This window comes from Macrobrachium rosenbergii, chromosome 16 (genome assembly GCF_040412425.1).
Source record: "Macrobrachium rosenbergii isolate ZJJX-2024 chromosome 16, ASM4041242v1, whole genome shotgun sequence".
Taxonomy (NCBI): Eukaryota; Metazoa; Arthropoda; class Malacostraca; order Decapoda; family Palaemonidae; genus Macrobrachium; species Macrobrachium rosenbergii.
In genome coordinates this window covers 22,269,844-22,286,547 of record NC_089756.1, presented here as the reverse complement: position 1 = coordinate 22,286,547, position 16,704 = coordinate 22,269,844, and the positions used below count along the sequence as shown (strand labels likewise).

Here is a 16,704-nt window from a genome sequence, read left to right as displayed (position 1 = left end):
CGCTAATGCAAATAAAAATCTATTCATTATAACGTTACGCACTGTGCATAAATAAGCCTGAGTTCATTGTAATTCGTTATTTTCGTTTTTTTTTTTTTATTTGTCGAAGTTTAATGCCTCATTTTCTTTGTTAATTCTGCAGATAATGACATTTACCCTCGAAAGAAAAAAAAAGGTTTTTTTCTTTATTCTCTATCATACCATCCTCTGCAGGACACCACTTGGGCACGGTCATTTCAATGGCCTTAGGGGGCGTGATGTCAGGCTCCGATTTCCTTGGCGGATGGCCGTCCGTTTTCTACGTGTTCGGAGCCGTAGGTCTATTCTGGAGCGTAGCCTGGTTCATCCTTATTCGCGACCAGCCTGAGAAGCACCCTTGGATATCCTCCAAGGAACTAAATTATATCAGGTCTAATTCACCCATCGTGAAGCCATCAAAGGTAATGGCGTTCGAGGTCCCCTCGATGCATTTTTGATCGAATTTTAACCTACAAACAACTCACCCCTTTTATAAAAAAAAAGATTATTAGCATATGTAAAAATGAAAGCATGTGCGACAGTTGAAACATTTGTTTGAGTGTAACTTAGATGATGTGAACAAGATTAGTATGTAATTTTTTCCTACTCGCTAGAAGGATGCATTAGCAGAGAGAGAGAGAGAGAATTGTCTAATGATGGGTTCCTCGCTGGGTGAGCCGGTTCCGTTCTCAGCTACCACTCTGTTGGTCGTGAGTTGAATCTCCGACCGGCCAGTGAAGAACAAGAGAATTTGTTTCTGGTGATGGAAATTCATTTCGCTATAATGTGGTTCGGATTCCACAATAAGCTGTAGGTCCCGTTGCTAGGTAACCACTGGTTCTTAGCCACGTAAAATAAATCTAACTCCTTCGGGCCAGCCCTAGGAGAGCTGTTAATCAGCTCAGTGGTCTGGTTAAACTAAGATATGCTTAACTTTTAACTTTGTCTAATGATGGACCATTTAGATTTTATGTGATAAAAAAATATGAGTGGAAGTGAGGTGTTTGGATCCATCACTCACTCGTGCGTTTTTGACGTGCTTTTGGATAGGACTGAATGAATTGTAAGGAAAACCCGTAGGAAACCTAAGGATATATTCTTGGAACTTTAGGTTCAGTGTTCGCCTGTAGCAAATGCTGACAATGAAAGGAAAGGCAAACTTGCAAAGACTGGTGAAAGAGGCTGGAAAAATTTGCGGAGAAAATTGATCGTCAACATTATCATCAATTTAGATACAGAGGTGAATGAATGGTTAACTGCAACAGATAATAAAACAAAAAGAACATAAATATGAGTCTTGAAGAAGTAATACATATATTCTTTACAGCTCCCGTGTTCCAATTGTCTTTCTGCTGAAACGAGGATCTTGTATTTATTCATTTTTTGTTACACTTCTGAATCGTTTCAGGCTCTGAAGGTCCCGTGGAAGGATATCGCCACGTCGATGCCCTTCTTGTCTCAAATTGTCTATGTCTTTGGGGATGCCATCGGATTCTACACCATCCTGACTGAGATCCCCACTTACCTCAATAACATACAACACTTCGACTTGGCAAGTGTAAGTTGATGTGGAAACACTGTTTTCTGTTACCTCTCTCGCTACATGTTTCAAGTAAAGACTGTAGACTGGTTTGTTATGAGTTTTACTGACCAGCGAGTCATTCTATAACTGTTCTATTAAAAGGCTTGAACTACAAATTCACTTATATTATTTTCCTCTGGTCATGTCAAAATGTTTATTAAAGGCAACCATAATACTGTAATTTGTCTATTGCAATATTGTAATTTAGTGTTGAATATGCTTATTCTTACCTGATTATTTTTCATTACTTTCAGAACGGTATACTTTCTGGTTTACCTTACGTGTGTGTATTAATGACCAGTCCTTTGTTTGGATCCATCGCAAATAAAATATGCGAAAAGAAATGGCTCAGTATGAAAATGACAAGAAAATTGGCTACGGGAGTAGGTAAGCTTCCTGCATCGTTTGCCAGTAAAAGGTATTTTATTTTGTTACTGTCCGTCTCTGAGCTGCACGCATTGATCATTGTACATTCAGTGCTTTGTCCAGAAATTGTCCTCATTTTCTTGTTTTCTCTCTCTCTCTCTCTCTCTTGCATTTATTGCGTGTTAATGGGATGATAATTTTTTTATTAAATTCATCCTGCATTCAGGTAATGAATGATTCGTATCTTGGTTTTTTACTCTTGAGTTTGACCCTATTTCATTTTATGAAACGAATGTTCCCTGGCATTCTGACTTCTAGATCGACCCTGATTTCATTTATGAATGAAACATTTTGAATATATATATATATATATATATATATACATATATATAATATATATATATATATATATATATATATATATAAAGATATATATACACACACACACACACACATATATATATATATATATATATATATATATATATGTATGTATGTATGTGTGTGTGTGTGTGTGTATTTCCTTGATTTCTAGGATTCGTAGAATGGTTTACAGGTCGGCAACGGATCTCTGTGTAATTTGGCCTTATAGATCTGACTTTATGTTAAGGGAAATCAAAAAGAAAAGAATGGGGATGATTCAGTGAGCTTAGGGTCACCAGGGGGAATGTTACAAACACTTTGGTTAAATTAAGTAATTATGTTTACAAAAGGAATCAAAAAGGGAAAATAGTAAATGAATTATTAGAGGTTTGCAACTCCTGAAGATCTTTCTACTGAAGTCTTGAATGATGGCAAGGCACAGTCCAAGATGAGTCCACAGCAAAGGCCCTCCGTGGCCAGAGAGGTAAACATTACGCCAGTCAAATGAAAATATAATACACTTACAATGACTCGAGGAATGATTGAACACTTTACACTGGAACACAGAACATTGGCAATGGCACTGGATAAAATGGCACAAGGACAAGCTGAATGCTGGCACTCAATAAACACTTCAAAAGGGCAAACTGTCGTGACTGAAAAGTCTTTACTCATACTTTACCTTAGGGGAAGCGGGTCTCTGGCGAAGAATGACAAGGGACAATCACAAGTATGGCGATGCACACTATCACTTAAATGTAGAGATGGTAATGAGTCTGGAGTCGGGTGGACGGGAGGCTTCTCAGCACCTTTGACACGCGTACGATTTCTCTGGGTAACTGCCGGTTAAACTGCTAGCTGCCCAACTGCCTATATCTAACTCACTGCTTTCTCTCCTTCCCTGTCTCCTTTTAAGGCCTCGGCTGAGTGTAGTGACCATGTGCAGAGATCTGTGTAATATGGTGACCATGTGCAAAAGATGTGTCATTTTCCAGGTGTTCCAGCCATCTGCTTGCATCTTCCCAGGTATCCTGCGGAAAGACAATTCAGCCAGCTTAATCTGCCTTTAGAAAGGTTGTTTTAAGCAGCTTAGTTGGGCTAAGCTGCTTAAGGGAGTGGCACCCAGCCTATTATCTTTGCGCTTTTCGACCGTGTCATTTAAATATCTGTTTCAGGTAACGTAACGGGAGGGGACAGATTGAAATGTTGATAAATCTTGTGTGTTTTGATATCTAGGTCAACTGGGATCGGCTATGCAGCGACGATTCTATTTCAATAAACTAAGGGCAATTACAAGCGGCTGTGCAGCGACTTCTTTATAACTTCTAACGTGTATATATATATATATATATATATATTGCTAAGAGAGTTAATGCTCCTAAGGCAATCCCATTTTCAAGAATAAAGTAAAATTTCTCAACAAACAATCTTAATAACCATCTGGTAATTAGCTTTGCTTTCTGCAACACTATGATGGTCGGTTGTGGAAAAATTGCCCTTCAATCTCATTCTATTAGCCCCATGCTGCCTATAATCCTCTCTTGAGCTCACTGACTGCAATAAACTTCTTATTCCAGGTACTGACCTGACCTCGGAGGAGATGCCTGGCCACCTGAATGACCCGAGGCATTGATTAAGATGTCTGTGCCTCTTGTATGACTTGAGGCACAGATTATCCACCAAGCATTTGCTGAAAGAGAAAGTTTTATGTCCCCAGAATGCATGTGGATGCCTTCCGGGCTCAAAAGCTGACATTTCTAGGATCTGATAAATAGCTCCCCATCCCAGAACATCGAGAGAGACCAGAACACCGTCAAGCAAGTCACATCTCTGACTGCCCGCTCCTTCAGAGCCAACACCCATCTGTGGCTGAATGACTCAATTCCAGTGTCTTAAACCCAATGCCAACAACCCACGCCATTCCATTGGTGCCACAACAGGAGCCATCTCTTCAGAATTAAGGTACAGTAAGGAATTAAGGTTGTCTAGTCCAAAACGTTTCAGTTTCCAAGTGTAACTATTACACAGACCTAACCTGTCAGTTAAAGTCGTGTCACAGGTTTATTCAGTAATGCTTTATGTAAAGAGGATTTCTGTCACCCTCAGCACTAGCCTCTTATCCTCACTATTACCTTTAATTTATCAAGTGATCATATGCCTTTCTCTATTGCAGAAAGGAGTGCTTGCCGCTGTGGACCCTTCTGCTATAACTGTATGCTTGCTGGTTACACGGAAGAATTTCCAATTGCAACCTTATGAACAGTGCCATTGAAGTTTAATCTCTGGCACCCAGTTAACAGCTATTATTCATTTAATGTGCTGCTGCAGGACACCCAGTGGCCTGCCTTATCCCTTCATGTCTTCTGATTTTGTATTGTAAATACATGTAATGTAGTTATCCTGAGAGTTTCTCTCCACAGTCCCTCTATAGTAAGGCCTTAAGCCCCAGTTCCTTCTCATCGTATTTTACCCATGTAGGCGATACAGTCAGATCAGCAATAACCCTGTGGTAAGCTTTCTAGAACCACACGCCTTCAAGCATAAGATTGGCGAATTGTCCAACATTTTCTTGCATCTTTGCTTCTGTAACACTTCAACAAACTAGCATCCCTACCCTTGCAATTACTAGCTGAAGTTGCAAGACGGAAGCAAACCCTTTTAGCATAAAATCCGCTACCTGCGCATACACGGTTGAACAGAGGTTACGCAGTGTAAGTATTCTGTTAATATAATATTACTGTAATCGTAATTTGTGACTGGAATTTCTTTAAATCTTAACCTTAATGTTGCATGCATACCGAATGTATCATTTCCTCACAGTGAGAGAGTGTTACCATTTGAAACAAAAGAATTTGCTGCTAGTGCATGTTAGTAAATTTGCATGTCTTAATTTGTTAGGACTTAGCCAGGAATGAAGTATTAAAAGTTTTACAATCAGGGAAAAGTGCGATTATTTCCCATACATGTGTCTTGGACAATTTGCAGTCCATTAGCTAGGAACACCGTATCTGGCAACCCCAGCACTGTCATCTCGTTAAGCTCTTTCCTGCATACTCAGTAACTAATTCATTATTTCAAATATACTCGCTTTGCCCCAGAATTCATAGTCCGTTCATTTGAGCATTTGCATTTACGATTTCAACTCACTTTTGCAGACGTTATGAGTCATTATGCATAGTAAGAGTTGTGTTTCCTTCAGTCTTCATAATTCAGTGTGAGAGTGTGTGTTTGCTCGCATGCTCAAATCAGCTGACTGCTATTTTGGGTTGTATCGTTAGCTGTGCGGCATGAAGAACTTTTCAAAATTGTCTGCTACTATTCCAGAAAATTCCACACGAGACTTGCGTTATTTCAAAGCGTTATATCGTGCATGTCTGAATAATTTTAAACTATTACCACATGATCTCCTAATGTAAATCATTCAAGCACTATTACAATCACTTGTCATACCTATCACAAAGGCATTCTAGCTTTCGTCAGGTCAACTTTACTTAACAAACAATCTTTCACATAGTTGATTACTGTGGCCAGTTTGTCCCATTGCATGATGACTTTTAATAAATGTACTTGTCATATTTACCACATTTTTTACTTGCTGTGAAATAAGCATAACCATTTGTACATGTAACCATTGTGTATACATACAAGCTATCACTTCATACTTGCTTAGTGCAACGAAACCCAGTTACTTTGTATAAGCCTCCCACGCTCTGAATGTCTGTTCTACGTGTCTCTCATTTACACAAGCCCATCAAGGCTTACCCTGCCATATTTTAATGCGCTTTGCAAAAAAAAAAAAAAAGAAACAAAGCCATCACTTCTGTGTTACCATACATGGCCGAGCTACTCAAACATAGCTCGGCCATGTATGGTAACACATCGTCGCTGTGTCTTATTTTATGTTCTTTGGAACCATATAACCTTAACTCCGTTTCTTGGAACCCATAACTTCTGCACTATAGCTGGTAATGTCTGTATGCATGTTATCCATTGTTCTTCTAAACAAAAAACCATTCTTCAGAACAAACCAACCATTCGTTGGAACAAACAAACCGTTCTTTGAAACAAACAAACCATTCTTTGAACAAACCAACCATTCTTTAAGCAATCAACCATTCTTCAGAACTAACCAACTGTTCTTTGAAACCTTGCTTCTGCACTCGGAAAACTAGCGACTGTCGTGTGTATGTAACTTACCTCTCACTTAGTGATGTCGTCTCACCGCACATTGAGTGCCACTCCAAGTCTGCATCATTTGCGGTTTGGGCCATGTTATCACCCATCCACACCTTGTGTGCAACTCACCAGTGTGTACATATTGCATCACTAGCCCAGTGGTTCCACCGCAATTTTGAGTGTTCGCAAATTTTGCACTCATAGCCCAGGTGCATCATGTTTCTGTGCCCCATCTACATCGTGAGTGTCAACATGTGTGGCCCTTTGGATCCCTGGCACCCAAGTGCCAAAACAACCACCACCACTACTGTGTATAAGAACACAACTAGCACTGCGTCCTTTGTCATCGAGTGCTACCAATGTATCCTTCACCTTACTTTCACTTCAGGTAACCCTTTCTGGGCCCTGGAATGCCACCCACTCGCTCCAAGGAATGCTCTTAGTGCCACCATCTCCATAGGGAGGACTCTCACAGTATTTGTAGGCACTCACCCGAATTACCGCCCTTTATAGCAGGGCCAGTGCCGTCCATCTCCGCCTTGTGGAACCAACCCATTACTTACTAGTTCTCTAGAACACCCTCGCACTTAGTGTAAGTGCCACCTTACCAAAAGGGACACTCTTATTATAGCCAGAGCCCTATAAGCCCACCATTCACCCAACATTATACTCTACCCATTCAGTGTCATTTCCATTCTATGCCATTTCTGACATGGCCACTCATTTCTTATTCATATATGCTTATACTGCACAGCCTAGAGGCAATGCCTTTCCATGCAGTGTCACTTTGGCACTGCTAACCCATCCACACCAAATAATCCAATGAGCATATGTAAAAAAGTGGATGAATGACTTCCTTCAAAGATGCCCTTGGCACCCATCCGAAGGGGGAGCCCTTCTCTTAGGGTCACCAGTTGAGGGGCCTATCTTTGTGGCACCTCCCAGATACAGCCCTCACTGTCATCATGTCTCCGCTCTCGAGGACACCCATAGCCAAATCTCCCTCATACTGAAAGACGAGGTACCGGCCCAGATAGTCATCAACCCTGCGAAAATGATAACCTACGAAAGTGTAGACGAATGTAGGACAAAACTCCCAACTGTCCGATTAAGGGTGATCACAACCCAACAAAGTAGGATCAGTACCTTTGGAGTAGTTGATTTCCTTCCTGGAGACTATGATCTCCTTCTAGGAAAGAGTCTCCTGACTTGGCTCTTTCTTGAACCTGAAATGGGGCCTGATCCTTCTCATAGCCCATCAGATGTTTTGGTTCAGACCAGCCCTGACGTCAAGCCTCAGCCAGATCTGGTCTACACCTGCTCCAGAGCCACAGCCCAAGGCCTGGTCTCCCTTTAAGAGGTGGAAGCGACAGTTCTGTGCTTTGTGCAGCATGTGCGGGCACTCCCAGAATTCCACCAAGTGTCCCACTAGGTCCACTACATCTCCTAAAAAATCCATAAACGAGTGTTTCTGGGACACCTCAGAATTTATGGGTGTGATTCATGTCCCCGACAGCAGCTCCGTTACAGAACCTGTCAGCTTTCTCATATCCTCTCCAATCTCATGCCTTGGTGGACCCCCCGTCCCGCAAACTGAGGATCCGTCTTGGCCCTACTTTCTTACTTCCTGCCTTGGTGACTCCACAGACTTACAACCTGCAGCTCCATCTTGGCCTCATTTTCCAGTGCCAGTCCTGAACCACTCAAGTGCCCTGAGCTGTGCAAGTCTCTGTCCACCATGGACGTTGAGAAATTTCTCATTCCTGAAGGTTCTGGACTTCGCCTAGGACAGGACTCTATGTCCTCACCTAACTCAGCAACTACAAACCCAGCACTTCCCAGAAGAAGTAACTGGAAGGCTACCCGCATCAAGGGGCTAAGCCTCCAGTGCTACAGCTGGAAGATCAAGCGCTTTAAACATGAACACTAACCAAGCAGGGTTTCTCTCTCGGTACTGGTGCCCAAGATCAGTACCATGTATATATTCCTCATAGCCTTAGTCAGTAAGTTAGCCTAGGTCTTGGTGGTTCCCAGCCTTGCAACCTGAGGACACATCATGCCCCATTCATTCATTCATGTTACGTAGTATGAACCATTTACCTGGTCTTACTTGAGCCACTGAGCTCTCCTTGCACTTGTGCCCATATGGAGCAGTGCCTTACCTTTTCCTTATGAAGAACTTTGACCCCCAAACCAGAGTAGGATGCCAGGTTGCATCCCTAATTGTTGTACATTTGTAATTTTGTAATGTTTCTTCTAATTTTAAAGTTAGTCATTGTTAATCTCACTTTATGCCTTACAATGGTATATGTTACTACCTCCCTGCCAGCGGGATATAGGGTCTTACCTGAAGTCCAGCTGGCATCCCATAGATCAGCAGTTGCGAAATTTCTCTCTCTCTCTCTCTCTCTCTCTCTCTCTCTCTCTCTCTCTCTCTCTCTCTCTATTACCTAAAACATCATCCAACAAAATGGCTTTATATATATCTTTTTCCCCTCACCATTAGGCTCAATGTCCTTCCGTGATTGATTATCTCCCACAGTTTCCTTATTATCCTCACTCATAGAAACATTCCCCTCCATTTTATCAACATCCACATACGGGACAAAAACTCCAGGTTCCCCAGTTGATATGCCCTCTTCACCAGGATATATAGATATCCTATTCTTTCTGCATGCAGGATGACCCAGCAGATTCCAGCATCTTTCTTTTGTACGGACAGCTACTTTTGAAAACCAGCTCCACCCCGCTCCAATTTATGGAATGGCCTTTATCCCTGATATGTAGGAAAATCACCGAACTCTCTGAAGCATAGCCTACCGTACTGATCTTTTATGCTCTATTGATCTTTGTGAGAGGGAACTACCCGTCTCCTCCATTTAAATCTCATTATAATTGCTGCACGGAATCTCGTAAACTCCGGCTTCTTCCCCTCTTTTATTTAAGTATACTTAATGAGCGAGCTCCTGATGGATTTGGGATAACGGAAAATAAAAGGATTGTTAGACCTGAATTGTTCTGTGGCTTTTTGGATGTTTTTGTCGTATGGAAGCTTTATTTTGTTGTTAAAATCTATTTGTCTGTTGTGAGTGGGACCTCTGCAGTATATTTTAATCGCTTGGTAATAGCCCTCTCGATAATGTGTGGTGGATAGAGCAATTGCGTTAGGTGTTGGCGGATCGTGTTGAATTCTTTATCTAGGTACCCATTTGAACATATTCTAAGCCTCCTGAGGAATAAGTTGCACCCTATCATGATCTTTACGGAGACGTTGTGGCAGCTTAAGAAATGAATATAGGAAACAGCGAAAGTGGGTTTCCTGTATACTGTGAAAGCATATCTGTTCTGTTCTCTTATGATCAGTACACCTAGGAATGGCAACTTTCCGTCCTTTTCCTATTATGTTTTGAATTTTATGTTCAGAACTAGCGAATTTTATCTATTTAAAAATTCATTACAGTCTCCCCAGCTATTGTCCCAGAAAGTAAAATTTTCATCTACGAATCTAAGCCAGATCATGTTACGGGGTTTGAAAGACGACAAAATTTCTGTTTCGAAATATTCCATGTACAAGTTTGCTAGAAGCAGTGATAGGGGACTGCCCATGCTACAGCCGAATTTTTGTTTGTAAAAATTACCAGTGAAAGAAAACAAGTTGTTAGTTACACAGAGGTTAATTAGTTTTCAAGTTTTATCTATGCCATTTTCCTCTAGGCATAGATAAAACTCTAAAACTAAACAACCTCTGTGTTACTAACAACGTGTTTTCTTTCAATAGTAATTTTTACAAAACAAATAAAGAATTCAACACGGTCCGCTGACACCTAACGCAACTGCTCTATCCACCAAACATTATTGAGAGGGCTATTACCAAGCAAATAAAATATACTACAGAGGTCCCACTCACAACAGACAAATAGATTTTAACAAAATAAAGCTTCCATACAACGAAAACATCCAAAAAGCCACAGAACAACTCAGGTCTAACAATCCTTTTATTTCCCATTATCCCAAATCAATCGGGAGCTCGCTCATTAACGTATACTTAAATAAAAATGGGGAAGAAGTTGGAGTTTACAAGATTCCGTGCAGCAATTGTAATGAGATTTACATGGGGGAGACGGGTAGATCCCTCTCACAAAGATCAATAGAGCACAAAATATCAGTACGGTATGCTTTGGAGAGTTCAGGGATTTTCCTACATAACAGGGATAAAGGCCATTCCATAAATTGGAGCGGGGTGGAGCTGGTTTTCAAAAGTAGCTGTCCATACAAAAGAAAGATGCTGGAATCTGCTATGATCAATCGAACCAACAATATGAACTTATCAGGAGGACATTGGAAATCGGATGACATGGACAGGTTAATCCGAAGGCCTCTTCTTAAGCAGGTGTTCCAGGAAATACGACCACCAGACGCATCGCCAGACGGGAGTTAATGATGCCAAAAACCACTGGGGAATTGTTTATTTTCCCTCCTTTTTGGGAAACGGTCACCTGCATACCATCGGAGACTTAATGCCACACCTACATATGCTTTGTATATATACTCTTGTAACATTTCATCTGTCCATGTTTTACCAGTGAACAGGGGCACAGAAGGAAGTGCTCGAAATATATGGTTGCAAATGTCCAAATAGAGTTTTATGGGGCTTTTTATCTTCATATATATATATATACATATATATATATATATATATATATATATATATATATATATATATATATATATATATATATATAATACTTTGTTATTTAAAAACAATTAACTTTGTTTTTCAACAAAAATTTTTGTCTTTTACTCTTCTTGTTTTCTTTCAGAAGAAATTAGGCTGAGATAGATTAGCTAAGTCTGTCTTCAGCAGTTAGATATTTGAAATCATTAACCTACTTACATTGCATTGACATTCACTCTAAGTTGCAAGGTAGTTACATTTCCTTATATTTCTTATTGCACCATGAACTTGGGGATTACATTATCGACTATTCGTGAACGTTCATTTGTGGCGTCTTATTTATAGTATAGTATATTCAGCTCTTTAAAAACCTTTAATAGATTTTCATTCTATAAAAATATATATGATATGTCTTGTAACTGTCAATGTCTGTTCATTATTCTGTGTGTGTGTGCCTTCCATTACGTATCAACAGGCCAACAATAAATAAGAGTAAAAGACTCACAAAATCAGTTACCAAATACTGTCACTTATTTTTCTGGATCTGTGCTCATCCTATAGAAGAGTTTTTTTTTTCAATATCAGATAAGTAGATGTACACAAGTGTGAGAAAATCTTTACTTCAGTTTCGGGTTTATTTCATGTTGGTTCAAAGATCTGTAGCAATTCTGTATAAGCTCTTATCAATTTTAGAGGGCAGCAGAAGTATAAGTTATAAACTACGTTTTAGAGGTCAGGATCAGTCCTGCATAATGGTACTATTCGATTCCAGACATCAGCAGAGACGCCAGTCTCTTGTGGGAAACACTAATTTCAGTTATCGATTGACACCAAACTTGTTATGGCCGTGTACTCAACCTACATAGGCACTTTTCAATTTTCAGTCATAACTAATAACTTAGGATGAGATCCTTCAATGCAGGTACCAATTGATTTCGTGTATGTCCACAGGTCTTTACTCATCTTGCATATGCCTAATAGCCATGTGCTTCGTGGACTGTAACACAACGTTAGTTGTTGTGTTCCTGTGTCTAGCAGTGAGTGTCAATGGAGCCAAGTACAGTGGGGCCAGTGTAGCTGAACAAGACATCGCCCCTAACTTCGCCGGTGTGTTGAAAGGAATAACAAGCTCTGTGAACTCCACCGCTGGATTCATTGTTCCAATGGTTGTAGGGGTGATTACTTCTGGCAATGTGAGTCTAACGTTAGCAAATGGATTTTCAAACTGACAACTGCCTCGTAAGCGGATAGTGCTATTAGTGCGCTTCATGCTGTGCACTTTAGGCATTACTAAGGTTCTTTGCAGCGTCCCTTCGACCCCTAGCTGCAACCCGTTTCATTCCTTTTACTGTACCAACATTCGTATTTTCTTTCTTCCATCTTGATTTCTATCCTCTCCTAACATCTGTTTCATAGTGCAACTGCGAGGTTTTCCTTCTATTACACCTTTAAAAACTTCTTACTCTTTCTTTTTCATTGCTGAATGACCTCAAAGGTTCCAGCTCTTGGCCTTTGGCCTAAATTTTATATTCCATTCCGAACCGACAGTTGATTGTACTACCATACACAAATCTAAGGCTGGTCACACAGGTACAAATAGGTAACTTATTCAATAACATAACATTGGAGTGAGGGTTCTTTACATTATTTTGTAAATGACAGCAGTTGATTTTAGTACTAAGTTTTCTGTTAGACTTTTGTTTATTTGGTTTTTTAAAAGTACATTGCTCACTTGATGTAAGTAAACTATTACAGATCATTTTAGTTAATGCATTCAAGAAGCACGGGCATTTTATCAAGCTAACTCTCAGTCTGAGCTACTCTCGCAACTTCCCTGTTATAGTCGATCACTTTTTAACCATCCCATGCAACTAATACATTTAATGTAATCTAATACCTGCGTATCTTCCTCAGCAAACACTGAGCGCCTGGAGGATTGTTTTTGGAATCTCGGCGGTGACCTACTTCATCGGAGGGTCGGCATATTTGATGTTTGGAACGGACAAAGCTCAGCCATGGAATGAACCCAAAAGGAAATAGATATGATAGGATTTTTTTCTTACAGACTCTAGAAACAAAAATGCTTTCATATTTAGATAAATTATATACTTTCATATTCGAATGAATTATTTGCTTTCACATTTATTATATGCTAAGGTTACAAGTGTTGTTCATACACCTCATCTAATATCTATCTGTCTATCTGTCAATCTATCTATGTATCTATCTATCTATCTGAAGAAAGAAATTGGAAGCTTAAAGGAAAGCCGTAATTTTCAAGAGGCGAACAATCAAGACAGACTTATCATCAAAGAGGATTTATTGATTATAAAAGTTGAATTAAGAAAAATTAATCATAAGTTTATCGAAGAAGTTAGGAGGAATAGTCGAATTCTAGATTCCTTAAGCAACGGTTTGCAGATGGTCAATAAACCTCCCAGTAGTAAGAGAGGAGTTTCTTCATCCCGCAGAAGAACGAGTACTTCTTCAGCTGTTCTGCGTGAGGATTCTTCCCTTGAAGCAACCAATGGACATGAGGACCCTAGTGCACCTCCAGCTTCACAGGAGGACTGGTTTGTTTTAAATCGTCTAACGAATGATGAAGGTGGTCCTCCCTCAGCCCGACGTGAATGGCACAAGAGAGGATACTAGAAATGATGGAGCTGTCTGTGAGAGCGGTTCTAGCGACCCTCCCTTTTTCGGGAGTAACGAAAGAACGACGCTGAGAAGTTCAATGGACACTCCAACAAGAAAGAGAAATGATTTACATGCCTTGGTTAAAGATGTCGAAGAGGATAACGCTGGGTTTATACTTGTTCAGAGTCGAAAACGACGAATCTATATAGTTGGATTTTGGAAGACTGTCAACTCTCTAAAAAGTGCAGAAAAAAAATGGGTGACTTGTATGTTGGAAATTGTGACACATCTGTTTCTGTTGAGCTGCTTTCAGCCTACATTAAGGAAGAGATTAATATAGATATTCATAATTGTGAGCAACTTCGCACTCAAAATGTTCATAATAAGGCTTTCAAAGTAACTTTAAATATGAATGACAGGCTAAAATTACTGTCTCCTGATGTTTGGCCTGAGGGTATAGTTTGTCGAAAATTTTTTAGACCTAGGAAGTACAATAATCAACAGTGATGCTTCGAGATGTCACTTATAATTAATTGTAACTCTACTGTATACGAAACAATTCGGAGGTGGTTAAATATTAACTGTCGCTTCTAGTTTTCTGTAAAAAAAAAAAAACTTTTGTGCTGGCTTTGTCTGTCCATCTGCACTTTACTCGGTCTGCAATTTTTCTGTCCGCCCTGAGATCTTGAAAATTACTGAGGATAGAAGGCTGCAAATTATTATGTTGATCATCCAACCTCCAATCATCAAACATACCAAATTGCAGCCATTTAGCCTCTGTAGTTTTTATTTAAGGTTAAAGTTAGCCATAATTGCACTTCTGGCACTGCTGTAGGTACCAATAACACAAACCACCACTGGACAGTGGCTGAGTTTCATGGGTCGTGGCTAAGATTTTCTTGGGCCATGGCTGAGGCCAGTGGTTTCATGTACCCCAGCTGAAAGTTTCATCCAGCATTATACGCTGTACAGAAAACTCATTTGCGCCGAAAGAAACTTCGGCACGTTTTTCACTTGTTTGATATTGTGTTACTTCAAGAAACTATGCTGAATAAATCAGATTTGCCTCTACTCAATGACTTTCATGAAAGTTACAGGCATATAATAGCTTCTGTAAAAGAGGGAGAGTGAAGGTATTAGTGAAGGTCGTCCTTCGAAGGGTGTTGCCATATTTTTTAGAAAGAATCGTGCTTTCAGCATTTCTCCCGCATTTATTGGTGACTCAATGACTAGCAAAATTTTAACAAATTTTGGCACAGAATTCTTAATATTAAATGTTTATTCGCCATGTGACTTACGGACAATTGATTCGATAGAACATTACCAAAATGCTGTTGTGAGAATGGAAGTAATTATTATAGAACAAAATGTTAATAATATTATTGTTGGTGATTTTACAGCTGATCCTCGTAAGGGTGGTTTTTGGTCTGAGCTCACATATTTTTGTCATTTGTTCTCTCTCAGTCATGTAGATTCTAAACTACCCAAAGGCTGTTGTACATACATTTGCCCAGCTAAGAATTCCAGTAGCTGGTTGGAACATATTTCCTGCTCAAAACCACTTCCTCACTCTTTTCGAATATATATGCTGACTATGGTATGCTAATTATGATCACTTCCCATTGGCTTTTGATTTGAATCTGCCAGTTACATCGCAGATCGTAATTAGTGATGCTATCTTTAAGGAAAATCATGTTAACTGGAATGGAACTACTGAAACATAGGCAGAGCTTAAGATCAGATATGGAGAAAAATATAATTCAAAAAGGAATAGTGCATTATGAAGTTTTTTTGTTGCTTTGATGCTAATTGTGTAAACGAAAGGCATAGAAAAGCACTGGATCTTCTTTATGACTTTAAAGATATTTATACTGACTCAACAAAAGACTTTTGCTTTAGTGAGAAGCCTTTCAAAGTTATACCAGGAAGGAATGATGAGGTAAAACAGATTTATGCCACCACTCGAGAGAAGCTTCTTATTTGGAAAGAAATGGGTAGTCCTCGAAGTGGTTCTGTCTTTGAGGCCTTCAAATCTTCTAGGTCTTTGTTTAGATGTTGTAAAATATGTTTGGATAATGTGATGCTGACAGAAAAAGGGCTGCAACCTTCATTGCAAACCCAACATGGTGCAGTGAGTTTTCGTGCCCAGTCATGCCCATGATACGTCGGCCATGACGAGGCATGCCTCTCCGCAACGTCAAGGGCCTCGTCATGGGCCGTGATGCAGGCACAGACGTTAATTGCGGACCAGCAACGCACCATCTGTTCCCTTCAGGATGCCCTTCCCAGTTCTGAATCACCATTACCCCCTTGTTGCATCAGCTGACATCGCTAGTGAGGTAGTCTCACAGCCCCAACCCCCTCAGACAACGAAGCGAGCCACCATACCGATCCCACACGTAGAGAACATCCCAAGACTTGAAGAATGGCTGTTGCGTCACTTTTCATCTATGACCTTCAACACAACCACATATAATTATTGCCTGATGCCGTACCTTATGCCTGTCATACACTGGCAGCAATTCCTAAGCATTGGGAAGACGAAGTCAAGGCCCAGCTTGGCGAAGATGTTCAGAAGGGAGTTATAGAACCAGTCCAGGCGGGGGATACAAGGATGGTTATGGTGGCCAAGAAGACGGGCCAGCCTTGCCACACAGTGGACTTCCAATGCCTCAGTGCCCATTGTCTTTGTGAGACTCATCATACACCGGCACCCTTTGACATGGTTGCAAGCATTCCTATATACATGCATAAGACTACAGCTGATGGCCATTGGGGTTTCCACCAAGTGGAGTTGGACGAGGATAGCCTCCCACTCATGACCTTTATCATCCCATGGGGATGGTATCGTTACTGTAGAACAACCATGGGTCATTGTTCAGCTTCG

General features: G+C 40.3%; 1 protein-coding gene across 1 annotated transcript; it reads left to right on the top strand.

The window, feature by feature from the left end:
* The first annotated feature begins 79 nt into the window (after positions 1–79).
* Positions 80–14,438, top strand: LOC136847179 (putative inorganic phosphate cotransporter). The gene is made up of 5 exons (XM_067118609.1): positions 80–440; positions 1,427–1,576; positions 1,855–1,987; positions 12,132–12,373; positions 13,095–14,438. Exons 1-5 carry the CDS (start codon positions 240–242, stop codon positions 13,218–13,220), a joined length of 852 nt encoding a protein of 283 aa, XP_066974710.1. The 5' UTR covers positions 80–239; the 3' UTR covers positions 13,221–14,438.
* Positions 14,439–16,704: the final 2,266 nt, after the last annotated feature.